The 19206-nt window shown below is 38.1% G+C and overlaps 1 protein-coding gene across 7 annotated transcripts in view; it reads left to right on the forward strand.

Moving 5' to 3' along the window:
- LOC123876692 (trithorax group protein osa) overlaps positions 1 to 19206 on the forward strand; it is a 209127-nt gene that overhangs the window by 43165 nt on the left and 146756 nt on the right. For all 7 annotated transcript variants that reach the window (XR_006798399.1, XM_045922991.1, XM_045922993.1 and 4 more), the window contains exon 2: positions 11484 to 11648. Coding sequence is in view for 6 of the 7 variants with exons in the window: in XM_045922991.1 (XP_045778947.1) it covers positions 11484 to 11648 (165 nt within the window). In the remaining variant the exon portion in view is untranslated. The remainder of the gene's footprint in view (positions 1 to 11483; positions 11649 to 19206) is intronic.

Here is a 19206-nt window from a genome sequence, read left to right on the forward strand (position 1 = left end):
TTGCGCAAATATGACCATGTGTCTCATTTTCGGTCTCGTCTCAAGTGGTTACCCATCCGACTTCGCCGGAACTTACATATCCTTTCTATTCTGTACTGTGTATTGTTTCACCCTTCTTCTCCTCCTTACTTGAAGGAGAAATTTGAATTTGCAGCGCGTCCGGGACAAGTTCTCCGCACCTCTAGGAAGCTTATTTTAAGGACGCCTTCACATTCTTCTTCCTTTTTCAATAAATCCTTCACAGTTCAATCTATTAAATTGTGGAATGCCTTGCCTCTCGTAATCAGGGAGGCTAAGTCCATCAATATCTTTAAGAGGCTGGTGAAAGATCACTATTTGTCACTATCACTTTAGCATTATCGGATTTATTGGAACATATTTTACTAGTCTTAATAATAGTATGAGGATTTATTATTTATCTATATATCATATTTATTTATTATTATTTTTTTTTAGTCTATATTATGTATTTTATTATTTAGTACATTATTTAAATTTTAACATGTTTCTATGTATTTATTTATTTATTTATATATTTATTTATTCTAATATTATATATAAATGTAAATGTATACTTACACCACCTACCTCTAATATCTATAGCTATATCCTTTGGACCATTTTGGTTGCCTGGAAGAGATCGCTAGGTAGCGATAAGGCCGCCAAATTGTACCTATATTTTGTTGAGCTTTGTATGTGTTTTTCTGTACTAATTTTGTGGTGTACAATAAAAGTATATTCATTCATTCATTCATTCATTCCCTTGCAGCATGATTGAAGAATAAACCAATTTATATTATTAGGATTTCTATACCACAACAAACAAAAGCTAAAGTGTCAGGGTAGCATTTTGTGTGGATAATCCAGTTGGTTTCAGGTTACTTGACTATGACATCTGTCCTAGTTTTGCACTCGACAGAATAGGTTGTAGTAGGTTTGTAGCCTGTTAAACTTTACTTCGTAGTTTGTACCAAAGGAACTTTTGGTTCTACTCAACCTGTTACGTACATGCATTTTTCTCATTTATGAGTAAGGTACCATCAGACTTATATTTCGTACATTCGTCCGTCTTCAGAGTTAAAAGGCATCTATCTCCATGTCAAGTACCTACCCACCAAGCGAAGGACTCTTTCACAAGACTTTCGGCCATACGGTACGATGCGACATCGATCGTATCGTTAATTTCTACGACAACACGTAACGCATCTTGAGAATTTACATGGGAATCGCATTGAGGTAACCCGCAAGTATTGTGGAAGCTGCGAATTTATTCAGATGTGAATGCGGTCACCTCATTCATTCAGGAAAAATAAAATAAATTAAAATTTACTACCGCCTCCATCGAAGGGCAAAAATATTTTTTAATCCCCGACTTGTCTGTAACTCGGTACATAACAGGCGGGCGCCTATACATTGAAGTAGGTATCTACATCAAAGGTCACGACCGCCACTCTTATGTACGAGATAGTAGGTATGTACCTAAAGGAGTTCTTTATTGAGCCGTCTTGGGTGGGAAAGGGGTCGCTTTATTAGGTCAGTAACACTTGTAATCCCTTTGTTTGTTTACACTTGTTGAGCGTGTTATCGATCTCACGGATTGACATTTTAATCGTTTATTTTGATAACACCTATTGTTATGTACACAAACTTTATCTACACATTCTACATGATTCTGACTTCTGTTGGTACCGCGCGTGAAGTTGAATGAAATTCGTTTGAAATACGTGGTTGGCGAACGGTCCGATTGGGACTAGTGGGGTCCTCATTCAAACTCAAAATCATTTATTCTCAAGTACACCTTTAGATAGTCAGAATTGTGAGATTTGTAAGATGATATAATGGTGATAATTCATTACGTAAACTAAAGCTACGAGGGTTTCAAACGCGCCCAGGTCTGAGAAGAGGCCACAACAAACTCAGCCAATTGTGTGGTTTGTCGCATGCCATTTATCATCCGATTACTACTAACTATACAATATAATCTGTTCACATACTATTATTTATTATGAATGCAAAAGTTGTGTCTGTATGGGAGCTTTTCGCGGCCGATCCGTTATACCGATTTTGACGTTTGGTACAGAGATAGCCTGGATCCTGGGGAAGGACATGGGCTCACAAAAGTTGTAGTAACGAAAATATGAATTCAAATCATTTTCGCTAAATTATCACTAAACAATCGCAGTGATAATAATCGTTGATTACGATTAATCGCTAAATGCTGTTAATCTTCGATTACAATAAACTGTTATCGTTTCACCACTAGTTTGTATAGCACCTTGGATAAGCTTCGAACATTTTTTAAAAATTTCTTATACCTATTGTATGACCACTGGCATGCGACAAGGTCATAGACGCATAAAAGCACTGCTTGCCCTACTTATGCTCAATGCTTTCTTCATTAGTATTACTAGTAAATAGGTTCATAAGTAACGACGGCTTACCTTGGTCAGAGTGATTTAGAGTGAGGAAACTCTCAGTTTCGATCCTGAATCGACATCTGTCGATTGAATTGGGGTTAAAATCGTCTAACGCCAAACAGCATTGTAAATGCCGCGTTGTACGTTGATCGTGGCTACATCTACGTTTAACGGGACGTTTAACGCCGTTGAACATCGCGTTTTTGGCTATTAATGAACTGTCGTGAACTGTGCCCTTGCTGTGCACGCCACTGTGTATGGCATTCCTTATTGTTATAGTTTAATAATGCGTTACATCATACAGATTACAAAGCGAAGGAGATGTTCATGACCGCGTAAAGATAAAATACATTCGATTATCGCTCATTATGACGAAACAGAACCGCGCGCGGTTCACGTCAGCTGTGACGGACTCATCGACTAGGCAAATAGCGTCTGCGTATTTAATTATAAAGTAGTATAAATAGTATCAACATTACGTCGTGTTATGCGGTCGGTTACTGGTGTTATTTCGGTCTCAGGCGTCACGAGCTGAATGTCAAGCTCGCGGCAACTAGGTGCATGTTAGGCAACGCTGCAACAGGTTGTAGGGCTGCCAAATCGTCACGATTTACCTGCATGTACTACCAAGACTATACCCGCGGCGAGCTTCTGTCAAAGCGCGCAACGTTCCACAAATCCTGTTTCTCACCATGAAGTGAGATCGTAGGGGAGAGTGTGGATGAAAGAGCCAGTTTTGAATAGTGTAAAAAAAAACACACTTTTACTATATTATTTTCAAATGAAACTAGGTTTTCTTATAATCACTTTAATTGGCAATGTTATAAAATAAAAATAAAGATGATAACAACGCTGATAATCTCTTATATAAATAGTTTAAAAAAAAAAGGAAATCGGCTCTTTCATAGCAGCAGGTCAATGAAAGAGCCACCATGTGTTATGAAAGAGCCGATACCTACTTTTGAGGTACTAAACGGTTTTTTATCAATTAAAATTATGTTAAGTATTTAAAATCAGATTAATACTAAGCTTACTTTAGTATTTCTATGAAAATCACAATTTTTAAACAGTCTCAGTAATAATTAAACATTGTCTTAATCAACAATTAAAACTTTTGAACTTTGTCTTAGTCAAAAATTAAATAATTAATAAAAATTTGTCCAAAAACATAAAATAGAGCCCTTTTTCGTATTCTTACTCTATAATTTATAAAATAAAAACAATATAAAAACAATTTAAAATTAAAAACATTTTTGGCGGAAGAAATTAATCACCCCTTTGAGGCCACACGATAACGCTAACGCTGTTCTATTTATGGACTGATTTCCAGCAAGCACTTCTTTTACAGCCTCTTCTATTGCAGCAGTTGTGGGCCTTACCCGTTTTTTAGCTGTTGACGCTTGCGAAGACATATCTTTTTATTCTGAAACATATAGGTATCATATAATAATGAAATAACTAAAATTAAAAATTTTGGACACCCCCGACCTTTATAAATATGACTGGTAGAGAATGCCATTAGGCATTAAGTCCGCCTTTTGTTTTTTTTTTTTGTATTTTGTGCAATAAAGATTAAATAAATAAATAAATAAATTATAGCTAAGAACAATCTCTATCACATCAGTTATCAAACAAAAAAAAGAACCATCAGAATTAGTCCATTGGTTTAGGATCTACGTGGCCATAGACACACACACACACACAGGGACAGACACACAGACACACACGTTAAACTTATAACACCCCTCTTTTTTCGACGGGGGTTAATTAAAACTAAACGATGTATTGAATGAGCCAGTTTTCGTTTCATGAAAGAGGCGGCTCTTTCAAAGCATAAATAACTGGCTCTTTCAAAACACGACGCTTTTAAAAATATAACTTCAAAAAAAAGGCACTATACCAGAACGCTGATCTGATATTATTTATGCAAAACAAGGGCAAATATATAGACGCCAATACTGTATATCAGTTTTGTCAACTTATGCAATACCCTTTTTGAAAAAAAAGATGAAAGAAACACAAAGAAACTTACTTTTTGGCTTCCGAATTTTCGTAACATTTCTGTGAGGCTATTGGCTGTCGTAGAACTGTCAAATGTTTGTGGGTAACAGCTATCCAGTGTTGCCATTTAAGGAGTAAAATTAAACTTTGGTAGAATATCGATAAGTAATGGAAAATCACATCGGCTCTTTCAAAGCCTGGCTCTTTCATGCACACTCTCCCCTACACAAGCGCTAACTTGTCATGTATACGATATTATAAAGAGGTAAAGTAGGTTTGTTTGTAGGAAGTAATCTCTGGAACTACTAAATCGATTTTAAAAATTCTTTCACCAGTAGAGAGCTACATTAATTGTGAGTAACATAGGCTATATTTTATTTTCAAAAAAAAAAAATTAAGGACCCATACAGCAAAGGTTTATTGTTTTAAATATGATTTAATTGGATTTTTTGAAATAAATATCACGTCATCTTTCAAACATCTGATTGATCGATTGACCTCCAGTTTCGCTTAGGTGGAAACTGGGACTCAGTGTGTAGTGAAGAGAGCTATGCCGGTGTTTCTCTACATGCCCAAATAAAAAATGAGGAGATCGTAGAAAAACTAGAGTAACCGACATAGCCTAAACTCTAAAGGGATGCGTGGCACATAGATCGAAAAACCGATACACACTAGGGTACAAAAATATTCCTTACTGTAAAGGAAAACTTAGTGTTAATAGACCGCCTTCTAGTTGGATAGACGACGTCATAAGAGTCGCAGGGAGCTGCTGTAATCAGGCGTTCGAAGATCGCGGCTTGTGGTCCCCTATAATAAGAGATTTATGTCCAAAATTTGGACGCCTATCGGTCGATAATGACGAGACGACGAACGGTGAGAGTAATCGTTCGATGAGATGTTTCAGTTTTATGATATGGCAACCCTATCAGATAGAACATGTAGGTACTTAATGAATACTAACATACACACAATATACTCGTTAAATCTCAAATGAGCTAAACAAACTATCTTTAATTTATAGCCTGGCGCTAATATTGCGTCGGTATTTCGAGGTCGTATACGAGACGTGTACAAATGCGTTAGCATACATTCCATTCATTTTGCTAGAGTAATGTGTTTATTATGTATGTCTTTGTAAGGTTGGAGGCAAGGTTTTAATTGAAGATACAATGCTTATGTCTTAAACATTTCTAGTATGTTAAACTGCGTATTTTTATTAACAACACAACAGTAGGGTTCACAAATCAACGAATATATGACTAAAAGGTTGTTATAATGACAAATGTAAATAATACTTTCTGCCTTGTTGGAATCTATTGACAATTAATAGGTTACGTCATCGGTGGTAAAATGGAAAGATAAGAATTTTTATTTGTATGAAATGGGCATAAGAATATTATATGGGCAACAACGACGCGGGTACGTGTCATCAGTTCTTGGAAGTTGGAACAGATGATTGTGATGAATAAGGTTTACGTCCCATTGTTGGTTCCAACAAGCATAAAAAGTAAACCGGTCAGTGCGCCTTTTATCGTCAAAGCTCATTGAAATAATGTAATAATAGTAATAACAGTCAATCCCATCCCGTTCGTTTTCTCTTTTTCTTCCGACAATACAGTTATGGCCCCGCTTTTTGTAGATGCGTAAAGGGATAGCCCGACGGCGCTTAATATGTAAAGGAAGGCAAGGTTATACACTCACACAAAAGTATACCAGTGTAAGGTGCGTATGTAGTTGAGGGAATCCCCAACTTTTTACAAACACAATCAAAAGAGTTATGTAATGTTACGTATCGTATACAGTGCTGATCTTGTTTGTGCGAATGTCGATATTATACATACATTACCGGCCTCTTGTATTAGTCATAGGTCATTAACATTTCTGTTATACACTGTTTACTTTTGTGTAGCTCTTCTGTCCTTGACGGTGTGGGCATGACGGCTGAAATTAATATTTAACGCCGTTTTCAAATGCGGTGCACGTAAGTTTTTGTTAACTTCCCGATCTTTTTTTATCGCGAGCTTAGATCGGAAAAAGAAAGCAAAAGAGTTTATTTGGAACCACGACTATAGAAATAGATAAAGATAAATAAATAATTTAAACAAGATGCCTGGTGTGTTGTACCAAAAGGACGCCGTTCAGCATTTGCTGTCTATGGTTCCAGTTCCACAAGTAACGTATGGTGTACCCAGATCTGTCGTATGTGTAAGAAGTAAGAACTTGACTAACGTTTTAGCTTTAATCACAATTTATGGAGGAATACTATCTTGTGCAGCTCATTTTGCTTTTTATTAGTGGTCAAAGTTTAATGCTAACCATAACGTTGCTTTGACCGTCTGTCATTCAATTTTATCTTAGTTCTGCTAATCTTTACTAACATCTTTCATTCAGTCAACTCAGATTTCATAAATCATGTACAAATGTATCGTCACCAAGTATGCGATTCTGCCAAAACAGACATCTATTATATGGTACAACGTGCAGCATGCGATGTGCACCACCCGCCGTCCCATTACTAAACATGTGGGGAAAGAAAGCAATTTGCATCACTACCATACTTATCTGTGCTACCACGCAATACCAACAAATCTTCTAAAACACACTCAACATACGTTTCATTCCAACACCGGAGCATTCTCAAGAGATGTAGACTTACTTTGGTAACTGAATTAAGTTAGTTGTAAAGGTACAACAAAGGTACACAAGGGTGTACCGTGGACTTGCGCAAAGTAACCCCTGCGTTTATTTAACTTTTTTCATACTAATTATTAGGGTGAAAAATTAAAGTTACAAAATTTTTCAAATCAGTTACTTCACTGTGCCTTCAAATCGGTATAGCACGCTGCTGTTTTTTCTGGTATCCAATTCTCACTCCGGTACACGTCTGCCCAGTGTTTCCAATCAAGGTTCTATGGCAGACATGGCCTACACACTTGTTTTTCATAATAATTTGGGTTCTCGGTAATTTTGGTTCTCTTTCAGATTTCCTCGTTATGGATCTATGCTAGGAGAGGGCTATTCTCAACCAACACCTTCTCGTCTTTCTACCCGTCGTACTTACCACAAGTTATTGTCAAGTTCTGAATCCGTACGTAGTCAAAATCCCGCGGACTAGTGGTTTGCCTCCTCGTTTCTAATTCCAACCGAAAGGATATAGAACGCCCCAGGATCAGTTTCTTTCCTCTCCTTGTAATATACTTAGTCAAGATATTATAGGCATCTTGCAGTTGCCAGGCTTGTGTAGCCAAGCGTTACTTAGTCTATAAAGTAAAAAAGTGTTGGTTGGTCGATCAGATCTGGCACAGCTTCGATGATGCACCGGCAAAGTTGAAATTCATAGAGCGTACTCCGACTTTGCTTAGACTTAAGTTTCAGTTAAAACGAGACATTTACGCCAGCGGTATAACGATGTCTCATTTTAACAGTGTCTTATGTCTGAGCAAAGTCAAAGTGCGCTCTATACATAGATATGCTCTATACATCTCAGCCTGAAAAGGTTGCCGTTATTTCAGTCCCCATTACGTCACTCGACCCACGATCACGCCAAACACGTCATAATCAGAAATGCGTTTATGTTTATGTAGTTAATGACATAATAGTGATGCAAGTGTGAAGCGGCCGGTCCCGCTCGGAATCCGGTCGCATTCCTAACGGTTCGCACTTGCACTGTCGGCTTTGATGCAATGCGGCTGCAGGCGACCCACAATATTATATCTAATTAAATATGCCTCCCGCCTACTGCCTTCATTCATGAGTTCGGTTATCGGCGCTTTATTAAGGTCAGCCTTTTTAAGGTTGTTTGTAATGACGTGTTGCATAGTAGGTACCGTTTCATTTAAAGACTTGAAGTAAAAAAAAGTAACGTGATATTATCATTTCTGTATTATGTGGTTTCAATGACGAGCGCAGGGTTCGAGGGTAGGCATGAATTAAGTGAGCCCCTTTTTACTGATAGAGCAATGCAAAGTAAGCACTGAGTTATTTCAACCAGGGTAAGCAGTGCTTATATGCCTCTATGATCTGCACGCCACTGAGTCAGTGGTTTTTATGCCCGTACTCAAAATGGTTCAGTCAAAATACCTATCTAACGATTCCTCATACCTAATATTGTTAAAGGTAAAGAACCTGTATAGTCAAATGCTGAAATTGTCAAAATAAAAGAATAGCTAACGTACCTACACCTATATGTACGGCAGAAAAACTATAAGAAAAATAAATTGATTATTTATACAATACAGTTAGATCGCTCCCCCTGTCAATTTGTAGCCCAACAAAACCCCACCCTCGTATTAAACGAACTTTTATGAGACTTGAAGAGCTCGTGTCTAAGGCAATAGGTCATTCGACTGCTGGTTTATTTCCAACGCAAGATTATGATCTCCAAGACTTTAATCGTACCTACGTACATTGGATGTTTGAAGTTATTGTTTCATTCGCTGGGGCGCTCTTTTTGTTGCGAAGTAGGTCGATAAATTCGTATAACGTTACATTGATCGAAATGCATTGTTCTCTTTCATATAATAGAGATACGGGTGCGTGTAGAGGCGATATAGGTGCGTAGCGGGCGGAGGTATGCGCGGGCTGCGCACCTACCCGCGGGTCAATTACTGCATAAATCAATACGGATGTCGCCCTATGCGGTGGCTCTTTGTTCCGACCGACTGGAGATACGAGGCCCGTCTCAGTGGTTCCAGCTCTGTCCGGAAAACTCGCTGAGGTATCGTGGGGTCGGATGATTACTTATTAACGTAGGTGGAGGCTGGCTGGCGCGGGCGGGCCGCTCGAGCTCGTCGCGCGATCGATGCGGTGTCCGCCAATGGCGCGGCGCCGCCCCCGCCCCGCGCCACCCGCGGCACCCCCCGCGCCGCACCCCGCCAACACACCGCCCTCATAAATCATTGAATCCGCCATAAAACACCCCGATGTTCGTAAAAATGTAAGTCTAATTGGCGGACAAACTCCTCATATCTCATAGTCCCACTAGCTTCGAAGCCTCCGACATCAGAGCGTCCTTTCGAGATGTAAAACATTCGATCAAAGGGTACCGACCGTTCCCCGCTCGCTCGCCTCGGAGCGCGGCTCGTACGGAATAATTGAATTTTCATCATAGAACAAAATGAGAGCTGAAAACTGAAACGGGCGGCATTGTTGGCACAGCGAATTACTTTGGACGTCAATTATTTAGATGCGATATCTGTCTGAAAATTGATATTACAGTGAAAGCGGGTTGTTTTTATAGTTACGGCGGGACTGAAATGTTTTAGATAAAAGGGTTTAGCTATCACAATGGGTTATTGTTTATTTTGTATTTGTTTATGTCGCTTTAATTAAGTAATTCGAATGGAAATGGTAGCTTAAAATGTATCGTGCTGGGGCCAAGCACATAAACATTAAATGGTTTTCTATAGAAAAATTATCTCTTTCACTAAAGTGAACTACTGGAACTGATTAAAAAATATGCGGTAGGTACCTACTTAGTTTTTGTACTCAGATCAATAAAGCTTTATTTACTATGCATGCTTAGGCTCGGAAGGACTGTAATCCAGTGCCGCAAAACCGCTGCGTAAAACCAGTTTAAGAAAAGAAGCATGCAAAGTCATGGAAAATTTAATATAGCAGCTATCAGCTGTCGTATAATGTTTTTGTAAATAATAAAGTAAACCACTACCAGGACAAAGTTTGTATGTGCTGTGCTATTAAGTACATATATCCTACTTCCAGAGTCTAGAAGTCTAACAACATCCGATTTGTGTCAAAAGATTGCGGGCTGTTGTTGCAAAGTTTTGCCAATGTCGGGACAAACAACTTTTACTTTCGTTACTCAAATTGGCAGCTTGTTTGCCTTTGGAAACGCATTAAGCCGACGGCACTGCTGCCGCTTCCAGTTATTATCATTAATCCATACTTCCATACAAATAATATGAATGCTAAAGTATGTCTGTCGTCTGATAGTTCTTCAAAACCAAACAGTTGAACCGATTTTAATGAAATTTGGTTGGTACAGAGTTAGCTTACATCCCTGGCCTACTTTTATGCCGGAAAATCAAAGAGTTCCAACGGGATTCATAAAGGCTCATCCGTTTAACAGATTTTTATAAATGAAATTTGGTACAGAGGTAGCTTGCATCCCGGAAATTTACATAGGCGACTTTTTATCCCGAAAAATCAAAAAGTTTCCCACGGAATTTTTAAAAACCTAACTCCAGGTGGATGAAGTCGCGAGCATCGTCTAGTTTATCATAGTATGTATCTGAAAACGCCGGTCAAGTGTGATCTTGTTAGTTGTCTTTGGGTATAATAAAAATACCTAATCAGAACCTGGAAAAATACTTTTTGGAACCTTGCTGTCTTCTTCGTTTGCTATTTCTTCAGAAAATAAAATAAACTGGTCTGGTCAATTAGTGTGGTAGGCACTATTAGGCACCATTACATTTATTATTAGATTAACCTGACCAAGTTGGATTGTTTATATCTAGGTAATAGTTTGATTTTTATATTCGGCAATCATCTTGCTAACCCAAGATCACGGATAGAACTGGTATCAGATTGATTGTTTAATAGCCGTATACATGGGAGTACCTAAGTGATATTGGGCAACTCTAATAATAATAATCTTCCTCAGGGCTGGTGTTATGACCGGGGATCCAGCTGGTCCGGCTATTGTATCTTAGAACTTGTTATAAGTACCCATAATGAAAACTTCGTTTGTGTATTTTAAGCAATAAATACCACTTGTGATAGGTGACTTGTCAACGGTGTAGGAAAATATCGTGAAGAAACCTGCTTGCTTGAGAGTTCTCCATAACGTTCTCAAAGGCGTGTGAAGTCTGCCAATCCGCACTGGGCCAGTGTCGCAGACCACTAAACCCTGCTCATTCTGAGAGGAGACCCGTGCTCGTGGGTCGATCATGATGATGATGATCGGGCTGAAAGGCACGCTGATAGCTATTATGACGTAGACATTAAGGGGTAAAATAGGGGTTCAAAATTCGTGTAGTCCACGCGGAAGATGTCCCGGGCATAAGTTAGTTGATACTTGATAATATTTGGATGTATTGTTTGCAGCCACCGCGCGGCTATGGCGGTCCGCCGTACGGTCAAGGTGCTCCCGGCGGGCCCCAGCAACCGCCGGGCGCTTACGGACCGCCGGGCTCCTACCCACCACGGTATCCGCCCCCGCCTGGGCCACCAGGCGCGCCCAATTCGAGACCGCCCTTCTCGCCACATCAGGTAAGTCAGCTTTGAATATCTTTTCGTCACTAGGGATTGAAATGTAATTAAATTAAAAAAAAAAAAATTAGTGATTTTATGTGATTTTGGGTCATGTATTTTTAATACAACAATTTGTATAAAACTGTCTTCTTCGTATATTTGAAAACCTTCATATTATATAGGTACCTAAATGGAGAATTTATAAACACGTTTCTTTTTGAACTCTTTGGATATCAAAATGTGTTAAAATTAAAACATCTTCAAATTCATTAGGTTTCTACCCTTTCTTTGTATTTCAATAGGTATTTTAAATTGGAATACACTCCTATTATATTATATACAACTATAAAACTTCAGCCATTTCAATGAATGGAATAGTAAATATTCGATTCATTTCAATGTGTCCTCACTTGTTATCTAGATTCTAGGTAAATTTACTTATTTATCAAGAAAAATTCAAGTCCTATATAACCTGAATAGAACCTTCCCTTGATGATTTTAACTCTCCTTGAATTTTTTTAATGGGACATCCAGTATTATTCTAAGTTTTCTTACTCATTTGTGTTTTTATCGTCTTCATGCTTGGGTCTTTGAACATATTTGAAAATCTTTAAAACCCAAAAGTGCATTCTGGCATTATTTTTGCTTTCAGTGGATTCTTCAGAGGAGACTCTTTGAGAGTGGCTTTATTGAGAGTTTCTCAGAAGTGGACTGGCGGTGATGGTGATGGGTTCTTTCTGTGGACCTACGCATTTTAAAATCTTGATTGAGTTACTCTTGGCTTCTTCGCCTCTTATTAGGTCCTTTAGAAGATTCATATTTCGCACCAGTTACGTGTTTTGGATCTTCCAGTATATTTAAAAATCATTATATCGCAAGAAAATGTAGGTATCTAATGCTATATCCGCATTATATTGCACAATTATTTTATACATAGTATTTACCGCAGATATACAACAGTATATCGAACCAAGAGCCGATGATGTTATCTATGATAATGGTGGCTATTATTTACCCGTTGCTGGCATAGAGACCTACTCGCCCGGAGTGGCCAAGTCGCGAATCAAGTGAGCTGTCTTGTGGTCAGCGGGTAACCGCAGATCATTAGGTTACGTAAGTGGATATTATACCTCCGAATTGCGGGTTAACTCAAACATAACGAGAAATTGAGGTTCATTTTCCCACAGTGTCACACATCAATTAAACGTCATGGATGAAGGCGGATGGGTTATCCGGCTAATAAATAATATACCGGCTAATAAAGTATAAGTATTAATCTTCCAAAGTAGAACTATTAAATTTAGGCAGGTACATAAGTAGGTATATATTTTTTTATTAGCAGTATTTACATATTAAATTTATTTAGATAAAAAACGGTATTACGGTAAAACTTATATTTTAAGCATCGGCACCGACTATTGAATTATTTTTACGTAATCCATGCTTAAAATTTTGAAATGTCGAAAACTTAGCTCATATTCTGTCAATTTCCGTGAAAGCAGGCGGGTGAAATTCCGTACGCGGAAAATAAATCTCGCGAATTTTATTCGCAGTGTGGGTTAGGCCTTAGGATAAAATATACTCTTCATATTATAAGTAGCTCTAATTTATTGCTATTTAACGCTACTATAAATAGAAAAACCACCCACCAAAAAAGCTACACAAAACGATACGTGTAGGTGGTTTAGGATCAAAGGATAGGTACAAGGTCCTTATAGAAATGACAATAATAACAATACTTTGCTACTTTGGATAGGTCAGGTCTATTGCTTCGATATATATTACGGTCTTTATATTACGAGTAGGTAGGTACCTACCTACGACGTATTATGTAAGTCTTCTTTGATATCTTTCAAAGTCAATTGCCTAGTGCGCTAGAAAATAACCACCTACAGACCTATTATTGACATGCTCATTTTGTTACATCTCATATTATATGAATTAATGTTTGTCTTGTCTGTTCGTTTTCGCATCGTTCAACCGTTTGAGTGAGACTTTGTACAGTTGTCGACATTTCGTGAATAATATAGTAGGTACCAGTGAAGTATACCCGATAGGTGGCGCGCGGGTTGCATTGTAAGGCATGTTGGGTATTAGTCCTAGTGTTATTTAAAAGAATAATATACTTTATCTAATAAGACTAGATCAAAATATGTATTGTTTTTTTTTTTTATTATTCTACAAGTCAGCCCATGACTAAGACGTGACATATAAGATGGAAGCGGGCTAACCTGGAAGGGGTATGGCAGTTTTCATTAAACCCATACTCTTTTGGTTTCTAAGGAGTTGAGTTTCTGTTCTAAGTTAAAGCGTCAAGGAACCTTTGATTAATGTAAAGGGATCACTACCCTAACCAATGAGAAGTACGACGACGCACTGAGATCAAAATCTAATCAAAGATTAAAATCTATACATTATAAAAATACTTATATATAAATATTTGTATATGGCAGGTTAAGAGGTTGTAGTTATATTAAAAGTCCCAGTGGACCATAGGTATAACACCAACCTCTTTTTACCAACCAGCCAACCAACTCGATTTAGATAAAATGAGGAAGAAATACGCTGCACACAAAATAATAATATTATCTACTTATGGAATAAAATGTATGTTTTAGGTAGAGACTATAAAAAGAAATATGGAATACCGAAGAATATATAAAAAACAAGCGATGTGATGTTCCGAAGTTATTAAAATATATCAATATCAACATAAGATAACGCTATATGTACCTACTAGCTGTGCCCGCGACTTCGTTCGCGTGGAATACGCGGCTCTCAGTGCGCTTTATATAGCCACGGTCACTCAGGCGCGAGGCGTGTTGGCCGTGATTCTTTAAATTGACATAACTTTTTTATTTATGGACCGATTGACATGAAATAAACACTAAATGCTAAGTGAATGCTAAGTGATATATTAGTGAAAACCGTATCTAAATCGAATAAGCCGTTTCTGATATTAGCGTGCACAAACACACAGACAAACAGACAAAAAAAAATTAATTACAATTTCGGGTTCGGCATCGATATAATAACAACCCCTGCTACTTTTTTTATATATTTCCATTGTACAGTTACCACTTTTCTACAATTTTATTATATGTATATAGATTAAAAGATACCAATATCAACATAAGATAACGCTATATGTACCTATGAGTCCATGTATAGAAGTTGTTTAAAAGCTCTGCTACCTAAGTAGATAGAAGTAGTACCTAAGTAGAAGAATTACCTAAGTAAGTGATAGAAGTAAGTATTTTAATTAACTATCGCAATCTCTTTAGTAACATGCACAGCTCTTAGGAGAAAAGTATGTCGAAGTACTTATTTGACAAAGCGTACTGCATAACTCCGTAATCCAAGTCAGTAAACGTATTAAGAGCTCTGAGAAGATATAAAAACATTTTTACAGACGGAAAGCGGCTTTAAAATATGCTTCATAGACGTCGTATTACACGATTCATATTCAAGTCCGAAACTAGAGAGCCTCGAACGTTTCTCAGAATCGTTGAGCCGACGGCGCGGCGCGTCGGAGCCTCATCCACTCACGTGAACATAAACGCTCTATCATACTTTAGGTCTCTGCCAAGGGAACATCGCCCGTATACACGTACATATAGGCCACATCTTAGTCTGAATTCATCACGCTTGGATGACGTAAGCCGCTCTGCGCGCCCGCTGACGTAAGCTCGTTGTGCAACGAAGCCAGAGGTACGTTTTCAAGCAGAGCTCTTGGAGCGAACTCGTCTAGAAATCGGTGTTAAGAAATGAACCGACAATGCGCAAGGTCGTTCTAACTTCTAAAACCTTAGTTTGCGGGTAGTTACAACGAAGTTGGTAGGTACTCAAATATTACCTAGCTCTACAGAAATTTCATAATTATTACTATCACAGATTATAAAATCTCGTGTGTCTCGTTAAGAGCTTACTATAGACATGCATCTTATGAGTGAAGGTAAAAAAGCGGTGATAGTGGTTAAGACGTCGGCCTTGTAGTCTGAGAATCCAGGGTTCTATCCCGGGCACGCACCTCTAAATTTTCGGAGTCATAATATATCACTTGCATTAACGGTGAAGAAAAACATCGTGAGGAAATACATGTCTATGGAAGAAACGCACTTTTAACGCGTCACGTTAAAAATGACTTCGAAAATCATTTTAAATTCCTCTTACCATTTTCAACTTTTAATCAAGTACTTATCAGGTTTTTTTATCTCGAGTCGCGGCCTCGTTGTTTCAAGCGTCTATTTATACTTTGCGGAGAGCCTTCTTTGGATTAAAGTGACGGCTGGATTGCCGTCGGTAAAAGTCTAAAAGGATTAGATTGAGAGTCAAGCGTCGGATAACCTATATAAATAAAATACGACAACTTTGCGCAAGTAAGCTCTCCGCCGCAGATTCAAGTTGTTTAATTTTTAATATTTTATGGTCGAAGGATTGGACGGGAACTATTTACAAGTTAACATAGTGAGGATGCCTTCTTTTAGCTAATCCAACATGGTTTATACTATACTGGGAAATGACTGGTGGACAGTTGATTTTTCAGTAAGTACTGTGCTAAGGAACTATTCGACCTAGTTCCTCCCCTCGCCATTTTACAATCGAACCGCTAGGCATAGCTAAGGTCTGCGTTCCTACATAGTCAAAATCTACTTGTACGAACCGATTTGCTTCCTCGTTTCTAATACGCACTGCTAGAACCTGAAATGCCCTTCCTTCCGGCTTCCGTTTTTCCCACTAGCTATAATAAGAGTAAATAGGCACTTTCTGGGCAGGCGCGCTCTACCTTAGGTTGCATCATCTATTGCTTGGTGTGATTACAGTCAAGCGCAAGCCCATTTATTTATTAAAAAAAAAACCTTGTGCGCCTTTGTCCAGCGGCTCACTCGATTGCGACTACTATGATGTGACCATGTTCTAAAGCAAAGCATTCGAGCATTGGAGTGATGATACCACTATCACAGTTATATAAAGCTCTACGACCACTTAGGAATCATATAAGTTTCAATACTTTATGCGGTTTAGTCCGCCAAATGTACTAGATGAAATACTAATATGTGGTTCTATCTTGCTGATTTATAGGCAGGGGCTGTCCACATGACAGTAGGGTGACCACCACAGACCACCGCAAGCCTATAACGGGGTCTATCTGTCTCAACTGACAGCCATTACTGATGGCGGCGCAATCTCATATTGCTTTGTTTAAGGATACTGTTTCCAGTCGCTAAATGTGCATTCCAGTGCTTAGGATATAGGTATACATGTTCTACAGTAGGTACATAACGTAATATTGTTCACGTAGCTAATTTACGGGTATAGGCCACGGCTGTATGTGACCTGGCAATATAATTCTTTATTATAGGTCCGACTTGCAGCGTACAGCTGTTATTGAGGTCATATAACTGTGGGACGCCATGCAATTCTTGGATATTGCAATTGGATTATTCGGTCGTTGTATATTAAAGGAATTTTGTAAATCTATATGACAATTTGCCAATTAAGTAGCTTAGTTTTGATAAAATCAGATGCTGTATGCATGGAAAGATATTTGGTACAGTTGTTCTTAAATCTTTTTTTTTTTTTTAAGTTCGCCCCTCTGTAGTCCATACTCCTACAGTACAATTATCCTTCACAACTTATATTATGTACAAATTTTTGCCGCAGGTTTTCTTGCAAAGCCGCAAGAGAGCTATAGCCTCATCTGATAGAGATTGGGCAGGGCACTGTTACAGCCACCAATTTGCCGGAGTATGGGGCAAAGATCTCCCATCTCTCCGCCTCGATACGGATACATTCCAGAAATAAATGGTGTACCTCTTCCGGTCGTTCACAGTCAGGGCTCCTAATTAAGAGATGACTTTTCTCATCAAGAAATGAAAAGTTGTTAATGTTAAAACCGAGGTCGTCTACGGCTATACGCTAACTTATAATGGTATCTACACTAACATTGGAAGAAAGAAAAGAAAAAACATTTTTTTCTATAACTAGGTGTTTAGTATTGGTTACCATCTTCACTTTAAAAGGCTGAAAGAGATGTAGGTACTCGCGTCTCGTCCTCGCTGCTTGTTACTTAGTATAGACTGCACCTATTAACTGCTGTGTTTTTTCGTCTAAAACTATCTAAGAGCGGAAACCATCCTAGGACAAAAGTAAAGCTTTTTTTTTAGGGATTATGATTTAGCAGATTGCGGACCCGAGAACTTACTAATAAAAATAACTAATTTATTTCCGCTAACCCTTTACTGATACTCCCCAATATGTATGAATAAATACTCCATAACCCCACCACTTTCAGTTTCATAATATTGTTTGTGAATAAGTTATTTGTGAATGTTGATATAGACACGACCGAGTCCAATTTGGCTTAAGTCCAGTTATAAGACAGACGGTTAAAGTTACATTACGGCTACCGTTAAACTTCAATAATAGCAAAGAACCAAACCAGTAGATAATAGATTCATTTGACGATTCAGAAGTATATCTTTGAAAACTTTAAATTAGAAAAACAAATTCTAAATCAAAATGGGCAGGTCAGGTTGAAGGTAATGGACCAAAATTACCTTCAGAATTAATCATGGAGATCTGAATACTGACATGTGCAACCCACTTTGCTTGTTATATTTTGTGGTCAATGTTCAACGGTAACGTTAACGAAACTTTAACCGTCTGTCATGCAACTGGACCTTAATGGGAGACTAATCCATGGATTAAATAATAATTGCTACGTCAACGCGGTGTAATAAAACACCCCTCCCCCCTCCCCCCTCCCCCCTTGTAAGTGGATAAATCTATAATATCAAATATGACGTCACTGATAGAGTGATGAGTATTTTATGCAATGCAGTTTAATTATAGCTATTCATATTCAAACCAGCTGATGCCCGCGACTTTGTCCGTATGGATTTAGCTTTTCAAAATCCTGTGGAAACTCTTTGATTTTCCGGGATACAAGTAGCCTATTCCAATTTCCAGGACTTTTGTTAAGGCGCTTTCAAATTTGCCGCAAAGTATGGCACAGTGGCGCTGTGGTATTATTCGTGGAGGATCCCGGGTTCGATTCCCGGTAGGGGAAATTTGAAATTTTATAATTTCTAAATTTTCTAAATCTGGTCTTGTGGGCAGCTTCGGCTGTGGCTATAAGTTACCACCCAACCGGCAAAGCCATGCCGGCCACCAAGATTTAGCGTTCCGGTGCGATGCTATGTAAAAACCAATATGGGTTTAATACAAACTGGTTCCAGGTTAACCCGCATCCATCTTAGACTGTATCATAACTTACCACCAGGTGAGATTGCAGTAAAGGGCTAACTTGTATCTGAATAAAAAATATGCCAGTGACAGATGTCATAATGACCAAATCCAAAATATCATAGCGATGCAACTATTGACAAAGTTTCCGGCCGCCAATAAAGTATCCTTACTATACTTTCAATAAATTGAAAAGAAACCCTTAAAATCAAAATCAAAATCAATAATTATTAGGTAAATAATCATGTTAATGGTGTACACGTTTTGTTTGTCCGATTTGTTAGATTTTAATGATAATAGTGGTGATAATTAATTACGTAAACATAAA

The sequence above is a fragment of the Maniola jurtina genome, chromosome 22, assembly GCF_905333055.1.
Source record: "Maniola jurtina chromosome 22, ilManJurt1.1, whole genome shotgun sequence".
In the NCBI taxonomy this organism is placed as follows: Eukaryota; Metazoa; Arthropoda; class Insecta; order Lepidoptera; family Nymphalidae; genus Maniola; species Maniola jurtina.